The following is a 17385-nucleotide window of genomic DNA, read 5'->3' as shown; positions in this document are numbered from 1 at the left end:
ATAATTACCGCTGTGCTGGTGGGGGGTGAAGGAAGATAAAAGAAAGTATATTCGCAAATCTTTAACTAATTTATTTTTCAATATATTCTAACGTACTTCACTTATTTAAGAACTGTATTTTATTTCCGCACATTTTGAAAAATATTTATTAAATTCATGTTATTTATATTCAGTTGAATAATGGTATTTAAACGTTTTTGTTTTAGGAGAGATCCAAAACAATATTATGAAGATTAGTATTTTAAGTCACGAAATCGCTTAATAAAATAATAAGAACAAAAGTATTGTAGTGTTTATCATATACAGTTGGAAAAGTCTGATTCTCTCAACATTGAAAATAAGTACTACTGATATCAGTGATGGACATCATTTTAATATATGCTTAAAGTATACACAAGATTATTTATAATACCTTTTGACCCTGTAATTAATACTTTTTTTGTATTATTTATTTGGTGCAGGTAACAACAACTGAAGTGCATTCTAAAACTCGTTTCTTTCACCTTCCTCCATTACTCGTTGTTGCACGCTGCAAAAGAAGAAAAACGTATCAATACTGCACTATGGTTGACCAATACTGTCATTTGGTTAGTAAATTGGTCTGTTAGATAATACACTGTACATATTTAAAGTTTGAATCATTCTCGGTAAATGCCAATTTGAAACACAAAAAAACACTTTCAGTCCATAATGAAAACAGCCACAAAAACACATGTATTTTGTTTTGGAGCACCACTGAAACAAAAATAACATCACCAAGCTTCAGAGTTGTACATTATTCCGTTTAGAAACATTATGTTTCTATGTTTTCGAACTCTACAAACAAAACTTCATGAAAAATTAACTTAGTTTTCCCGATTATTTTTTCTTATACGTATAATACATGTCAAAATTTATGCTATTTGAAAAAAATGGGAACAGTTTCGTCAGGGTATAATATAAATACGAAGAAGTAGGAAAGTATCTAGTGTGCTATTTTATTTACTTAACACAAGATGACAGTCTCACAGATAAAATAAAATTTCAAACTAGACAATTTTCATTTTTTTCAACTAGAAATTACAACACGTTTATGTCGTAAAAAAACACATGTAAGCTAAGTTGTTTTAAAATTAAGGTACTTATAAAATGTATTATTTGAGCAAAAAGCTGTCGCCTTCTAGATTTCGGTATCGACGTGAGACAATATCACTACCACAAAATCTCCTCTAGCAAATCTGATCCTGTTTTATCCTTTTGTTGAAGATAAGGTACCATACGAGAGAAACATTTCCTTTATATTTAGGTTTATTTGAGAAGCTAGCTGCTATAATAAGCTGTACACAAATTATATACAACGTTTTTAAATAACGACTGTATATTACTTATCGAATTGGAAATTTTACAGAATAGTAAGGTTGATCTTTTCAAGATCGATCATTTATATATTAATTGTGTGTCTCTTAAGTTATTACAGTAAGAAACAGACCTGCACCTATTATTCCGGGATTCTTAATAACATTGTTCTGTATTATTAGAAACTATTATAACATCAGGTATAAACGTTTAAAAACAGTAAAAATCAATACTGATAATATAACTTACAAGCATCCTGCCATGGTATGAAGTTAAAGGATCTTCGAGACGAGCATTTCAAAGATGGATTGCTAAAATAAACAATCATGGAAAGTATTTAATATAACGTTCCGCAAACCTCAAATTTCGAGCTCCATAAATTTAGACGAGATTTTAAATAACTGTAATATCATTGATTCTGACAAAAAAAAATCACGGTTTTTACAGCTGATAATTATTTATCAAAATGTTTTTAATACAGTAATTATAAAAATGTTTGCTTTCCAAACTAGTTTTAGGGACAAACAAAATGAAAACAAGCACTTTAATCCGAATTGTTTTCAAAGTTAGTTATTTTGCCAAATATACACGAGTTATAAAAATATAGTAATTTTTATACCTTTTTCCTTCTGTTATACTACCTTACATGTTAAAAACATCATTAAAATTTTTAACTGAACGGTTTTGTTTTCACATCTTTACAAAAGCAAATAAAAACTTTCAGATTGAGTAATTAATTAAGAAAATCATAAATTAATTTATTAGTATTCCATTACGAGAACATCACCAATGTAGCTGTTATTAAGTTTTACAAACTAATAAAAATAGAGAAGATAGTTTTCTAACTCACTTCTCAGAAACTGGTCGGAAGATCCATTGTTGGAGTTCATCCACATCGTCACTGTTCTCACACAAAATTCTGGACAAAGTTACCTCTCGGATTTCTCTCAACTGGGCTGTGTAAAGATCAATTGAATAATAATATAATGCTAATAATATTTTTCTATTTTATGTTACAAACATTTCTAAAATTGTACGATTTATTAAAACATTATCTATTATTTCACACGTACCAAACAACTTCAAAACTACACACTGTGCATGCTTGACAAAACATAATTAAAGAAAGGTAACAGTTCCCGTGTTGTATTGAAGTTTCATATCACTGGGTTTAGTTGGGTTTGAATTTCGCGCAAAACTACACAAGGGCTATCTGCATTAGCCGTCCCTAATTTAAAAGTGTAAGACAAGAAGGAAGGCAGCTAGTCATGACCACCCACCGCCAACTCTTGGGCAACACTTTTATCAACGAATAGTGGGATTGATCGTCACATTATAACGCCTCCACGGCTGAAAGAGCGAGCATGTTTAGTGTGACAGAGATTCGGACCCGCGACCCTCGGATTACGAGTCGAGTGCCATAACCACCAGGCCATGCTAGGCCTAAATCATTGGGAATATGTTACAACGCAACAAGAGCGTTTCGTTTTGTGTTAACCACTTTAAACGTTGTGAAAACATATTTCATATATAATACCTGTAAGTAAATAAACAACTTTAACTGTATGAGATGTACGAAACAAAGATTGAACATACCAGGTGTGAAAGAACCAGCTTCTCCATACACATCAAAGAAGTATCGATCTCCAACCCTTAATCTGTTGTATTGTAAGGCAATAATAAAACCACAGGTAGGTCCGACGATACCATCTGAAACTGATCTCTCCGAAATACTGCCTGAGAAAAAGTCAATATCGTCAACGGACCTGAAAGAAGAATTAGAAATATTTCAAATAAATACTGTTTACAAACAAAATACGTTTCTTGTTCGTACAATATGATTTAGAAATGTGATAATATAAAAGACAAACGCAAAGAAAAATAAACTTATAAAAATTATTCACCTTTCTATAATTGTTTATAAATGAGTATTTAAAAGTAAACATTATAGAAATGGAAAAATATATTAATATCTAACGAAAATGTTTCATAATTAAATACTCGTTGAAAATTAAATTTTAGACTTAGGACTTTAAGGGGCTTCTAACGTTAAATTCTGGAGTTCGATTACTTGTTATTGTATAGCTTTCTAAATAGCGGGTAAACAAAAAAACTTCATATTTATGATTACAATCGATCAACTATAACAATAATTACGTACTCGTAAATTTGTTCAAACTTCTGCAGTACTTGCTTAGGCATGATATTATTTAGATCTGAAAAAGATGTGACACTAAAATTAAATATAGCTCGAAGGTAATCTACATAAGGTCGAATTCCGTGGTCTCTGCCTCTTTGAATATTGATAGCCATAAGATCTAGTCCGAACTTTTCTCCTCTCCTGCGGTACAGGTGGTTAGTCAAATCTTTAACGATAAAGTTATCAGATTTTTGAGCCAACTGATCAGCAAGCCCTCTCACAAGAAGTTCTGTTTGTCCATTGTAGAGATCAAATGGGTGGAAAAAATTGTTTCGCAACTTGAAATTTGTACGATTTCCAGAAGATTGAATTTCTATGAAAGAACCTTGAGATGTGGAATGGCCGAATCGAAAGCATGCTGAGGTAAATTCATTAATCATACCAGGATTGACGTTAGGGTTGTATGCAGTGTAGAAATCATTTTGGAGAGTTCTTAATAAAAAGTTATTATAGTAGCTGGGACCAACGACAAGACTTAGAAATTCATTGTATGTAATCATTTGGATCTCAGCAATCACGATCCTCCTAAAGAAACAACAATAACAATTAAACATCAACAGAATGAATAAACAATAATTTAAACAACTGAATAATCTTAAAAAATAAAAGTGACACACTGGAATAAATAAAAGAATGTAATTTTTATTATAAAGATATTTCGTAACATAATAAAACTGTAAAACAAGACCGTTTATTATATCTTCAACTGTAAATTAATTAATAGTATTGGTTAAATGATTAATATACGTTTTATTTGTTTTATTCTTATTGTATATTAGTTATTATTCTGATTACTTGTTATATTATCATTTGGAATTAGCATTAATCTGCACCCTTGTGGCATATCGGCATGTCTGTCGACTCACAGTGCCAGAAACCGCGTTTTGATTCTGATGTGAGCAGAACACATTGTGCAGCTTTGTACTTAACCGGAAGCAAACAAAATAATTAACTTTAATTTTAGAAATGGCCAGCCCTTTGGAACTGTTATGATTACAGTAGAAAAATATGTTTAACAGCTATGGTAAAATTTTATGAATAAATATTTTCTTACAATAATATTTCTGTTCTCCTGAATTTGTATACTACAATAAGAAAAATATATTAACTTTTGTCTCTTCATTATTAGTTAATATTTAGCTATGATCTATCATGGTTGTTTGCATTGATGAACAGCTTCTAAACAATATAAGCTGAACCTGGCTTCTTGAAACAGCCTCTCATCATTCCAACATGGGTTCATTCTTCTGAGTTTTCTTGCAATTCTGTTATGTTCTCTGATAAATACAGTGTGTACAGCTGTCAAGGCTGGATGTTCGTTCAAGCGACGATCTCCTGGAGAACCAGAAAAACATTTTTGGTAATACCGTTTGAACAAAAATAGGCATAGAACACTTAGTTGCTGCAAGCGATGATTGATTAGGCTATTTAAATACATTATTTTGATTAAGTAATCTTCAATAAAACTGTAGTGGTTACACTCTTTGGTTACTAATCGTGCAACATGAACATTAAAGCTCAAACTCTCTCTATTTTGATATAATATATTACAACTTTAATGTACACATTAGTGAGGAAAACCTTTAGTTGGAAAATACAAGGTACTGAATACTCCTGATCGGACTTGCGTTTGAGTAAACATGTTCTAACAGTAACATGACAACTGTGTCTCTTTTATAAAACGAAAAAATCCCCAAATACGCAAAATTATATGACGTAAGTCCATGTTTAGGAAGAGAAAATGGCAAAGGTTTCATGTTAAATTTTGTTGATTGTAACAAAATACAAATGTTGAACATGAACAATTATAATTTAATTAACATTTAAAGGTCAGTCACTAAACCTTTGTGAGATGCATAGTAAACATTTGTCAGTTCGACAGGGTTGAACAGTTTTATATAATTCATTATTCTGTTAATATAAAACAAGTTACTTTTCCCATTTTAGTCAGTTAGATTCGTATATGAAGATATGACTGCGGGAAACAGTTGTCCGAGATGCAATTTTCCTCCGGCCGATATCATCTTACAACCTTTCTAACACATAAAAATTAAGTTTTTTGTAAGTTTTGAACAATATAAGATTATTTATGATCATATAGTTGGTCATACCTGATTTCACATACACATGTGAAATTAATTAATTTCATACATTAATGAATTCATTAATGGTTTTATTGACCGTTTTATTATACATTAAAAATCAATTTTTATTGATTACCTGCTTCAAAGCAAAATAACCTGTTTCCTGGGTCACTACACAAATCGTTTCTGGCGTTTCGAGATCGTGGTAAAAGGGTATTTCTTTTCGAATCTCTTTGAAACCTCATCAAACCTGGCAAAAGAAAGGCGGTTAAAATACATTTTTTATAGCAATTTCCTACTATAAAACTAATATGAACTGAGATTGCAATACAAGATATTTGTAAAACATCAATTAAAACACTATTATACTCGAATATTTCTGTAAAAAAAACTCTATCAATTGATTTTTTGTAGTTTAATTCTCTCTCATAAGAGCGCCCGACATTACAAGGTGGTCATGGCTCTCAATTCCTAATTTGACAATTTCAGGCTTAAATCCCCTTCCCATCGGAAATTGTTGAATGGACGTTATAATGAACCGATTAATTACACTATTCGTTGGTAAAGTAAAAGCCCAAGAGTTAGCGGTAGGTGGTAATGACTAACAACCTTATCTCTAGATTTACAATGCTTAATTAGAGACGGCTAACACAGATAGCCCTCGTGGAGTGTTGCACAAATTTTTTAAACATTTTCATAACTTTAAATATTTAAAATGAATTTAAGGTGTAACATTTCCTAAACGCTCATATCATGGCCATCTACACCTTGTGTAATAGAATTCAGTTTTACTGTTTCTATAAACAAAAACCTAACTGTTGAGGAATACTTACCGTTTCTGAATAGTCGCAGTGATTGAACGGAGTGAAGATCACTTCCATAAACCATAGAACCGTCCACGAAACTGGTAGGAGAATTTAATTGATCCCTGGGTCCTACAGTTAAGAATTATTTTAAAGATAGGACATACATTTAATTAACCTAAAGAAAAAATGAATTGTTTGAAACCTTTCATTCAGAAGTTACTTATTTTCTACATGTTAAACATTAGTATTAGGAAAGGTTTATATTTAATTGATGTCTTTCAAAACACTTTTTTGAAGAATTAGATGTAATGCAAAAGTCAACATAGCCTTTATAACCTCAGGGGAAGTGGGATAAGCTTATAGGAAACTATTCATTTTTTTATTTTATATTTTTAAGAAATCAATGTTCAATGTTTCCCAAAACCGATATAAGGGGACAACAGTTAAAATGTTTATCTTTATTATATTTGGAAACACACACAAAAAAATCAAAAGCAGATGCTATCAAGTTACCATAGTCGATCATAAGGAGAAACTAATACTCACTGTTTCAAACTAAATACTAACTAAAAACGTTTGGATGAAGGATAAATAACGCCCTCACAAAAAATTGTATAAAAATTGGTCACTATATCACAACAATTAAACAAGGAAAATATTTGCATCTGCGACAATTTTTCACTTAATATTGAACCACTTTGCCTTACATAAAAATATTTATAACGATGAAAAAAAAATCCTAGCTGATGAAAAAAAGAAATATTCTAGCAATATTCATTATTCACCAAACATTGTATTATGTTGAATATTATTTGAATGTGTATTATAAAGAATCACTCTGAAATATTTAATACATTTAAAATGTCCATGATGTATTAAATTAACTTAAATAGTTAAATTTTAAAAAATCATTTAAGAAACTGAAAATAAGAGAATCCACGTTTTCAGGCTTATATCAAACACAAATGTCAAAAAGACTTATGTTAAACAATTATAATCGCTGAATCACATTTTTTTCTCTATAGATATAAATTTTCTTACTCACTAAGATCTTCTCATGTTATTAGCTAATGACCTTACCAAGTTTGCATTTTGGACAGCTAGCAGATCTTCGAAAATTCATACATCTTTCATTAAATCGACTAAAGAATTCGTCATTTTGAGGAATTTCGATCGGAAGACATCGTGTGTCATTCCTATTCTCTGAATCGCAGCAGTCCACACCTTCACCTCCATCTTGACGGTTAAAATGAAAGTGTTAAATGCAATTATTAGTAGAGGTTCCTCATGTGTTTTATTAGTGTTCACAAAAATATTCAAACGAGTAACTCTTCCCGGATATTATCCAAGGCTAAAACACATATCAAGGTATGGAAAAACTCAGTTATATAACAATTTTTGTTATAAACATAATCAGTTAAATGATGCAATTTTTCTTACAATAAAACATTAAAAAGTAAAAGATTAATTTATTTTTGCTTTGGTAATTAATTGACGAGAGAAGGTATTCCCATATTCCTTCTGGTTAATGATATATATCCTAAGGTGATGATTGAGATTAAGTTTGAACGATATTCATAGTTTCTTTGGAGTGTTTGATTATATGCTAACAGTTGGTTATTTTCATTTGATTTAATGTTTACTTGTTTATTGTGTTGTTGGTTTTTTCAGTGTCATTATTCTACACTATTTGAATAAGAAAAATAGCAGAATACTTTGATTAAAAACATGGTCTGTTTCTGTTAGAACAGTAAAAATTAAAATTGTGAATTTGATAAGGTATCTATTTAACACTTCTTAAAGTTTCGAGCTGTTCTCATATATAAAGTGACTTATTCTACCATCTTTTCTGATTGAAAGTAAAATTTAAAATCATTGTATCTTACGTGATTTTACGTCGATGTAAATACATAAAGAGTAAAAAAGAACAAAGAAAATAGAGATATACCTGCAAGTATCACTTCTTCTTCTGGGGCGCTGTCAAAAGGAGCAAGGGCACTATCGTGGTCCATAAATTGACCCCACAACATCAAAAAGTGTGTGAAAGATGCTTTTCTGTTCCTATCGGTGTGGATTGTAGTTGATACCAGTCGTGGATTCGGTAAGTCGTTTCCAGATTTTGCTTTTCTTGGTTCAGAAATACCTGTAGACAAATTCATTTTCTATATATCAATAAAAACATTTACTCTTTTAACAAGTATAAAGGTTTTTTACTCAAACATAATAATTCTAAACAATTACTTCTTTTCTTTCTTGTTACTCTGAAGATGACCTAGGAAGGTCGAAACGTGGTTCTCTGCTTATCAATAAAAGTGTTAATATCCATACCAGCCGTTCAGACATACATAATTACACATCTAGATTACAAGCGTAAAATCTAACAATATTTGTCTCAATTTATATTTTATCTTCAAAACAATATATAGTATATAAACACACACTCATATACACGAGAGGGGATCTTCAATTGCCTTGGCACTTGAAATTCTTTCAGGTAGAATTAGAGTAAATTAATCTTTGGGATCAATGTTTTCCCTTTTTACTTGCTATTTATTATTTTATACGCTAGAAATTCCAAAGGTGGGGCATGCGTATATCCGATTCAATTTCATTACTCATAAGAATCAATTCTAATTTACCTCAAATTGAAATTCTTTAAGGTAAGAATAAGGTAAATTAATCTAAGGTAAAAGAAAAAACAAGATCACAACAAAGCTATGAGCTATTCACCAGGGGCAAAAAACAGCGACTACTTTTTAAAAGCCAGTTTCAACTAAAGACAAATTCAGTTTTATGGATAAACATTTGTTGTTGTTGTTGTTTTTAAACATAGTAAGCTCTAGTACATGTACTGAAAGAATTTAGATAGGGAAAAATTACACTTACCACCAAGAAAATATATTTAAAGAAACATTTTTTCTCATTCGGTTTAGTTTTACAGAAGGTAAATTTCATAATGCACCTTATCAAGGTTGCTCCAAGAAAAGTTATACTTTTTTGACTTGGAATAATTTCATAAATTATAACATAAGACAACGGTACGCTAATCAATTTAATATACTCACCATCAGCGTACTTTGGTGGAAGAAGTCTGGTCAAACAGGTGAAAGAAGAACCATCTCGAGGAGATTGTAAACGGTTACACGTTCCGTCAAATTCCCGGTATTTTTGTGAACAACTACACGTTATTTTCTCTTCATCTTCGCTCAACATACTTCCTAACTCGCTTGATTTTAATTGGACATCAGCTAAAGCAGATACTTCTTCGCTCTTTAACCCTAGCCTATAAAGAGGTAAACAAGGTGTCCCTTTCATTTCCCAAATAAAGAGGTAGTATGCTTTCAGCCACATGACTACATGTCCTTTACACTGGTACGTTCAATGAAACATTTGACATCAAATTTCAAAGAGTAGAACAGTGAACGTAATTTTGCTGTACCATAAAAAAGTATATTTACTGGCAAAGTATATTTTTAAAACACATATGTGTATCATTATTCAAGACATTATGGTGGAATTTAATGTAATTTTTCTAAATACTCCTTTTATGTTTTTTTGTTTCTTGCTTGTTTTCTAGAATACGTAAAATGTGGAGATAAAATCTTACTTTTCAGCCAAAACCTTTGTTGTTTCTTCAAATATTCTAGCTTTTTCAACCATCTTTGACACCCTGCTATCTCCTAGCATTCGGTAGTGGTAGATTGTCGTAGCTGAGCATTGTGAAAGAGAAGACTTTCTACCTACTTCTGTAAAGAGATTTACTTTATTAAAACCGAATTCAAAGATCATTTAACATGATTTTCTTCAATAACATTTTTTCAATATTAAAGAATTAGTTACGCAAGATACTAAAGTAAATCTGTAATAATATTACATTGAATAATAAAATATGAAAAAATAAAATATTCATATTACCCGTGAAAATACGGAATGCAGAAATTTTAAATTTCCATTAATATATTCTTAAATATGTATATCTATCCTTAAATCTCCATTAATAATTGTTATATACTAGTAGACTACACATGAAAATATCTGCATTTATTGATTGATTAAAAAATTCCATATCTAATGATCATGTTTCCCAAAAGAGATTTAATTGGGGGTTGTTTTGCTCCTATTTGCTCGATTAAAGTGGTTTATGTTAGAAAATTATGATTACTAGACAATTAAAATTAATTAATATTGATGATGAAACTTGTAAAAAGTAAATAAACTTCTAAGCTAATGTGATTGTTAGTTATACAGATCACTTACTTTCTACTATTGGTTTTCTGATATGTGATTTCATTTCTTTGAGGTCTTTCACAGCTTTATCAATAGCTTCATCAAGTAACTTGGAATCTGTCAAAACTTTGCTTATAATAAAATTGCCTAAGTCTGTGTCATTCAGGATATCAGGAGAAGGAGTGAAGGTGTAGTTTGTTTCAACATCGTTCTTCGTTTCTGTCGATAAAAGTAAGGCCTGATCACCAAATTCTTTGTCAACTGATACCTGGTCTTCCTTGAAACCTTCCGATATTTTATGTATAATGTCATTTCCTCGAATGTACTTGTCGAGCATATCAGAGGAAACAGTCAAGAACTCATCCATCTGAACATTATGAATGTTCAAAAATAATAACCACAACACCGTCAACAACATCCTAGAGGAAAGAGAAAAAAAATGTGAAGGAAAACGATTATATGATTAGGTAAATATATTTCTCATATACAAAGTGGAAAGGCGTTCCAGTAAAATAACTTACATGGCCGTTTTACACGTCGCTTGAGAAGACTGGTGGAGTGGAGGTGAAGTTAAGAGTACTTATAATTACCAACTATCTACCCTTTGACATTTTCGGTCTTTGTAGATCTATGTGAAACATGTCATGTAAAAACTGTTATTCAAAAACATTTGCCAAATCTAACAGATGGTATAGTAGACCAGTGTTTCAAATAGTTGAATTTTGTAAATACAATTTATAACCATGGGATCTTAGCACATGGTTTATTTGTGTTTGTACGTACCTGACTAAATCTTTGAATGAGTCAGAAAATACTCAAATGAATATTCGATACAAACAGATGTTCTTTTTGAAAAATCAACTAGCATTTTGCAACACAACTAAACCACAACTGGTTCGCTTTTATTGTTAGTTTCTTTAAAAAATTTCATAAACCATTTTTAAATTTGTGTGCACTTTCAAATCAATTGTCTATAAATTTAACCTTTTGTGTATGAATTAAAAGATCACCTGCATAAACATATTTCAAACGTGAGATCTAACTTTGAAAAGTGTTCTCTGTACGTTCGCAAATAAGTCACATTTAAAGCGTGGGTAAAATATTGATGGTTGTAAGAGTATGTATAAAAAAACTGAATATTGTGAATGCAGCGCCAGCTGTAGCGATTTGCAAAACTTGCAACGTTAGGTAATTTCTAAACATCATTTTGTTTCAGGTAGCCTTTTGCATGACCATTTGTCCAACCTCCAAATAAAACACATTAAATCCCCAGTTACTCAAGCTCCAAGAAATTCAGGCTTATGAAACTTTTATATTATAAGGTTGGTCTTAGGTTATTATTTCAATTAATTTGTCTAACGCAAGAAATAAGAGATATCATCTACTCTAATCCAATGTCTAATTTCATAATTTTTACTAGCTTCATTTTACGTGTATTCTAGTTATTATTTCCAAGAGTTATCCATAAGGCATTCAAAGCCTACTGAAGTATACTGAAAAAAACACTTTTAAATAATAATTTGTTTGTGTAAACATGTAGCAAAAATCTAACATTGTGTATAAATTGATATTTCATTAAATCGAACCATGTGGGAGAGATATGATATTTCATTATTACATAATAACCTAATTAGTTACTTGATATGTTACAGCGCACATGTTTAAAATTCATTCTACTGAGTAAAATGTTCATCATTTTATCTATTATTTTCTTCTGGGTACAGATATTTTTATGAGCAACAACTTTATAATTCAGGTGCAATTATCAGTATTTAATACTTAAAACCCTGGATAAGGAAGCTAGTCACCAGAGCAAGCCAAAAACAAAGGCTTTGTGCATTAGGGTAAACGTTCTGCATAGGCGATCTTAGTCTAACGTGGTTCGCTCGTTAGATATAGCATGATATATAAAACTTTACATTCAGTATAACTTGGCACATTTCTAGAATAGAACATCTTCATTTAACATAGTACGCTTAGTGAATAGGCTACAAAATGCTGTTCTTATCATTCCGTGTGAAACTGTTTAACCTGGTGGTATCCACCATTTCATTATATTTCTATAATTACCCCCTTTCACGTTCGTGCTGGTGTTTTGGGATGTGTTATTACTATTGTTTCAAACATTCCAGCATCGAGTTCACAATATGATAATGAACTTTGTCGACACATCCGGCATTTCCAGCATTATAAATGTCGAATTTGATCTCGCTAATCATGTAAGATTATTATTGTAAGGTGATGACTTGTTTCCGTCTCTCTTTTCTAAAAGGAGGGGCGGTTATGGCCGAACTTTGTGATTTTCGATCTTGCCTCTTTGGTATAAGTTTTGTGTAAAGTGCTGTTCAAATATGAAAATAGTATCTTAGAGCATATTTACTTTGTTTGAGATAATATTATATGTTGTACCTTTCCTGCAAAGTTTAGTACAGAATAGTTAAAGTCAAAATGGGTCTTATCTCTTGGAAAACTGTAACATATGAACGTAAGATTTAGCTTACATACATAAGGAATATTGTTCTTACTCATAACAATACTGACATCTGAAATGACTTTTGAAAAGCTGTCATCAACGAATCTCAGCATGTTTCCGTTATAGATTCAAACTTGGTTTATATTAGAGATTTATGATAGTTCTTGTTCGTTCATCAAATCATCTTTCTAAGATTGCTAGGTTTGCTAATTAATATTTCGCAATTTCTGATCTACATTGTGTTCCAGTTCTAAGTTCGTATCCTATAAGCATTCATCTCATTTTGAAGTTTTTTCATACCGAATATTAATCACACATTCTTTCAAGCAAATACGCATCGATGTTCCAAGCTTTTGGTAATTAAATAACCAATATTTTTCAGATTTACTTTTAACGATTATTCATTTTCGTGTCAAAAGTGTTTCTCAATGAATGATAACACCTGTGGTTTTAGCTTCATTTCCTAATAAGTAACTATTAAAAAATGAAGTTTCCTCCTTCATTATAATTTATGTGTAAGTTCTAATAATGTATTTTCCGTCATTTAATGACCAACACCTTGTTATCAACCCACCTCTTGCCGCCTACAGACTGGGAACTACTGTTCTGTATTCTTTGCAGAGAAACTAAAATATTTCACTATTTTTTATTCAGAGCTTACTTTATTCTGTATTTGATTCCTTTCAGACTAGAAGGTCTGACGGTCGCGGGTTCGCATCCCTGTCGCGCCAAACATGCTCGCCCTTTCAGCCGTGGGGGCGTTATAATGTGACGGTCAGTCCCACTATTCGTTGGTAAAAAAGTAGCCCAAGAGTTGGTGGTGGGTGGTGATGACTAGCTGCCTTCCCTGTCGTCTTACTGTGCTAAATTAGGGACGGCTAGCACAAATAGCCCTCGAGTAGCTTTGTGCAAAATTCAAAACAAACAAACAAAATGCTGCTAATTTACGGTCCCTAGAAGATACTTTTATCGGAGGATGTGGCTGAGCCGCCAAAGACAAACCTAAAGACTTGGAGTTATGGCTATTAGAGTTTCAAATGATTTTAAAATATATAACTATATAAGCGTCTGAGATTTACTTTCAAAGATTTTTTCCAAAAGAATTATTAATGGCCCCGGCTCTTTCTTTCTGAAACACATTTTTTTTTTAATTATTTATTCACCATATTCCTTGTGTGTCCCTGAAATGAAGGATGAATAAAACCTGACAAGATTAGCATCGGTATTGCAATTATTTCTATTAATTACTTCTGGAATTACATATCAGGGATTCTCAAACTTTACAACCCACGACTCACATAAGTAGACAAACAATTTTTTGGTAACCCTAATAAATCGGAAAGGTTACTGTTTTAGTGTCTATAAAATGTAATACTAGTGTTCTTATAGTGTATTTGTTTATTTATTCAAAACATTTTGGGGTTACTGCTCGATGAATACCTTTAAAATAAAATTCTATTTATATTTTATTTGCGAGCCACCTGATACCTTTTGTCACCTACAAATTGAAAACTACTTTCCGTATCATTTAAAAATGAATCTAAAACATTTCATTTTTTTCAGAAATTACATTACTCTGAGTGTTGTAACAAATAAAAACAGAAAAGTAACATGATCCAAGTTTATATTTATAGGTTGAGGAATAATTCGTGAGCGTTTTTAAATAATTTCATTCAAGCATTACATGCAAGACTATACAATACTTCAAGGCATGAACACATTACACCCAAAACATTTATTATGATACTTTATTTCATGTAATACCTAAGTATATAGTATGCATTGTTGTAAACGAAATTGCAAGAAATTAAATGCGAAAAGCAGATGGTGTCGAAAACGCTCGAATTTGTCCACTTGACATTCCATTTAATGAGCTGAAAATGAAAGCAAAAATTAAAGTCATATGAAAATCAAACACACCATCTATTAGAGCAAAAATTATCTACCAAATGGCATGAAATATTTTGCGAAAGCGTTTCATTTATGAATATATTTTTTTAACTTGAAAAAACGCTTACGAATTATTCCTCAACCCAATATTTAATATATTAGCGCAAAGCTAAGCAAAGGATAACTAGACTAATTATCCCTAGTTTTTTCCCCTTGAAACTAGTAGGAAACAAAAGGCTTCTAACTTACAGACCCCACAAGATATTTTCATCGGAGAATGTGGCTGGGTTGCCACAGATAAACCTCAAGACTTAGGGTTTATAACTCTAAAAACGGGTTTTTATACCCGCAGTGGGAAGGAAGGCAATTCAGATAAAATTATGTTGTGCATTAGCGAACAATGGTCTTGTTGAAGTGATATTATTATCAAATTATAGATGTAATTTCAGGCTAATTTTAAGGAACAATTGTTAAAGCATGAGAATTATCTATTTTCTTGTTACTCATCAAGTAAGATCTTCTGGATAGGAAACCCTTATATATGGTTTCTTCTTCCTTATTAAGAAAGATCTTTTGGATAAGTAACCATTATCTGTGGTTATCTTATTTTTTATGAAATATGATATTTTAGACAGGTAACCGTTATCTGTGATTTATTGTTCCTTATCAAGTAGAACTTGATTAATTCAGCATTATAAAATTTCTTCAATAAAGCTCATTAACTTACTCTAATTTTGAACAAAAATAAATTTATTTATCGCATTTTAATCATTAGATTCAGTAAACTTTGGTCTAGGTACAGCATTGTCAAGTGGTTATGGCGCTCGACTCATGATCTGAGAGTCGCGAATTCAAATCCGAGTCCAACCAAACGCGCTCGCACTGTCAATAATGCGATGTGAAATGGTGGTATTCAATTCCCCTATTCATTGGTGAATGAGTATCCCAAGAGTTGGCGGTGAGTGGTGATGACTCGCTGCCTCCGTCTATTCTTACATTGCAAAATTAAGGACGGCGAGCGCAGAGAGCTTTCGTGTACCTTTGTACAAAATTTAGAATAAACAATCATATAAAGTATAATTTTTTTTTTATATACCGGCCAGAATAGAGAATGTTTGATAGAAAGGCTCTAGTTTCTGAGAGCCAATGCATACTATCCGAAAATTCGTAAAATATAGGCGCTATGACATTAACTGACGGAGCGATTTTGCATGAAATACAGCTTAAACAATTGCATGGCTGTTCACATAAAATCCATAAACATTTAATGAAATGCCAACAAATGATCATTCTGTTGTAGCATTATATGGGGACCTAGACTTAAATTAGGATAAATATGTATGGTTTATTTCGCTACTGTGCTGTACCAAAAACGTACACGGCAGTTATCATTTGTTAACTTATATTACTGATATATCATAACAAAAATAAAAGGTTGAGACGATGTCTCCACTCGTAAGTGCGTGGTGTTGGTAAAACCCTTATCACTTGTTTGTTGTGTGTTTATTTAGTATGATTTTTTTTTTTAAAATAGCTAACCCTTTTAATCGATTTATTAAATTTTTCTTTACGTTTTAAATTTTTATCTTTAGCAAAAATAAACGATTCAGCAATATTTAAATCCACTCATGCAGGTAAAACAAATTTTTATTTATTTTATATCAATACTTCGTAAAACTTGGTTGTTTGAAATCAAGCACAAAGCTACATTAGAGGTGATCCGTGCTCTGTCCACTAACGATTATCAAAACCCAGTTTCCTGTACGATGGGTCCGTAGACATGCCACTGTTCCAGTGAGGATTCTACATGAATCAAACGTGTTTTTCTAACATAATAAATCTGATAATGTATGTTTACGCCAATAAAGTTAAACACATCGCCAGTTCAGTGTCATATGACCCTTTCGTGTCTCCTTTTGTCTCTCTTTTATGTGTCATCTGGTCTGTCTTCCGTGATGTGATTGGTTCCATTTGTCATGCAATATTTTATCGCCCAAAATGTTTTTGTTTCCATTATATCAGCCCGCTGGTAGGCGCAGTAATTAGTTTTGTTGTCACAAATTCTGTTCTTGATTTAATTGGGTTGAAATTCCTTGTCTTTAAAGATTCGCAAAATTGTCTGCCAGAAATCAATACCCTGTTTTCCTTTTTAAATTCAGTTTTCCTTGAGAACAGTTGATTGAAAATAAAAATTGGCAACATATTAAGAGTTCAACGTTTTATAATTTTTGTTTGCAACTCAGATGATTTTTAATAAATATGTTCAATTAAGCTTATATAAAATGTGCTAGTTTATAACTATTATAATTTAAAGATAGACAACACAACATATCTACCTAAACTAACTGTACAGATCAACCCAGACGGAAA

The 17385-nt window shown here is 31.4% G+C and overlaps 1 protein-coding gene across 1 annotated transcript; it reads right to left on the bottom strand.

Moving 5' to 3' along the window:
- Positions 1 to 353: 353 nt before the first annotated feature.
- Positions 354 to 11311, bottom strand: LOC143226158 (salivary peroxidase/catechol oxidase-like). Its single transcript, XM_076456749.1, has 14 exons — positions 11174 to 11311; positions 10683 to 11071; positions 10033 to 10171; positions 9491 to 9708; positions 8374 to 8568; positions 7506 to 7661; positions 6453 to 6554; positions 5756 to 5869; positions 4735 to 4870; positions 3497 to 4060; positions 2932 to 3101; positions 2186 to 2291; positions 1585 to 1646; positions 354 to 529 (listed from the first exon to the last, which is right to left on the bottom strand). Coding segments are annotated over exons 1-14 (2370 nt in total). The 5' UTR covers positions 11176 to 11311; the 3' UTR covers positions 354 to 512.
- Between the last annotated feature and the right edge of the window lie 6074 nt (positions 11312 to 17385).

Source organism: Tachypleus tridentatus, chromosome 9 (genome assembly GCF_004210375.1).
Source record: "Tachypleus tridentatus isolate NWPU-2018 chromosome 9, ASM421037v1, whole genome shotgun sequence".
NCBI lineage: Eukaryota > Metazoa > Arthropoda > Merostomata > Xiphosura > Limulidae > Tachypleus > Tachypleus tridentatus.
Note: the sequence above shows the minus strand (reverse complement) of the source record. Positions and strands in the feature narration are given on the sequence as shown.

Coding starts and splice junctions, on each gene's coding strand:
- LOC143226158 (XM_076456749.1), bottom strand. Junction 5,870..6,452: donor ACTGCGACTATTCAGAAACG/GTAAGTATTCCT, acceptor TTCTTTTGCCAG/GTTTGATGAGGTTTCAAAGA. Junction 1,647..2,185: donor TTCCGACCAGTTTCTGAGAA/GTGAGTTAGAAA, acceptor TGTTTATTTTAG/CAATCCATCTTTGAAATGCT.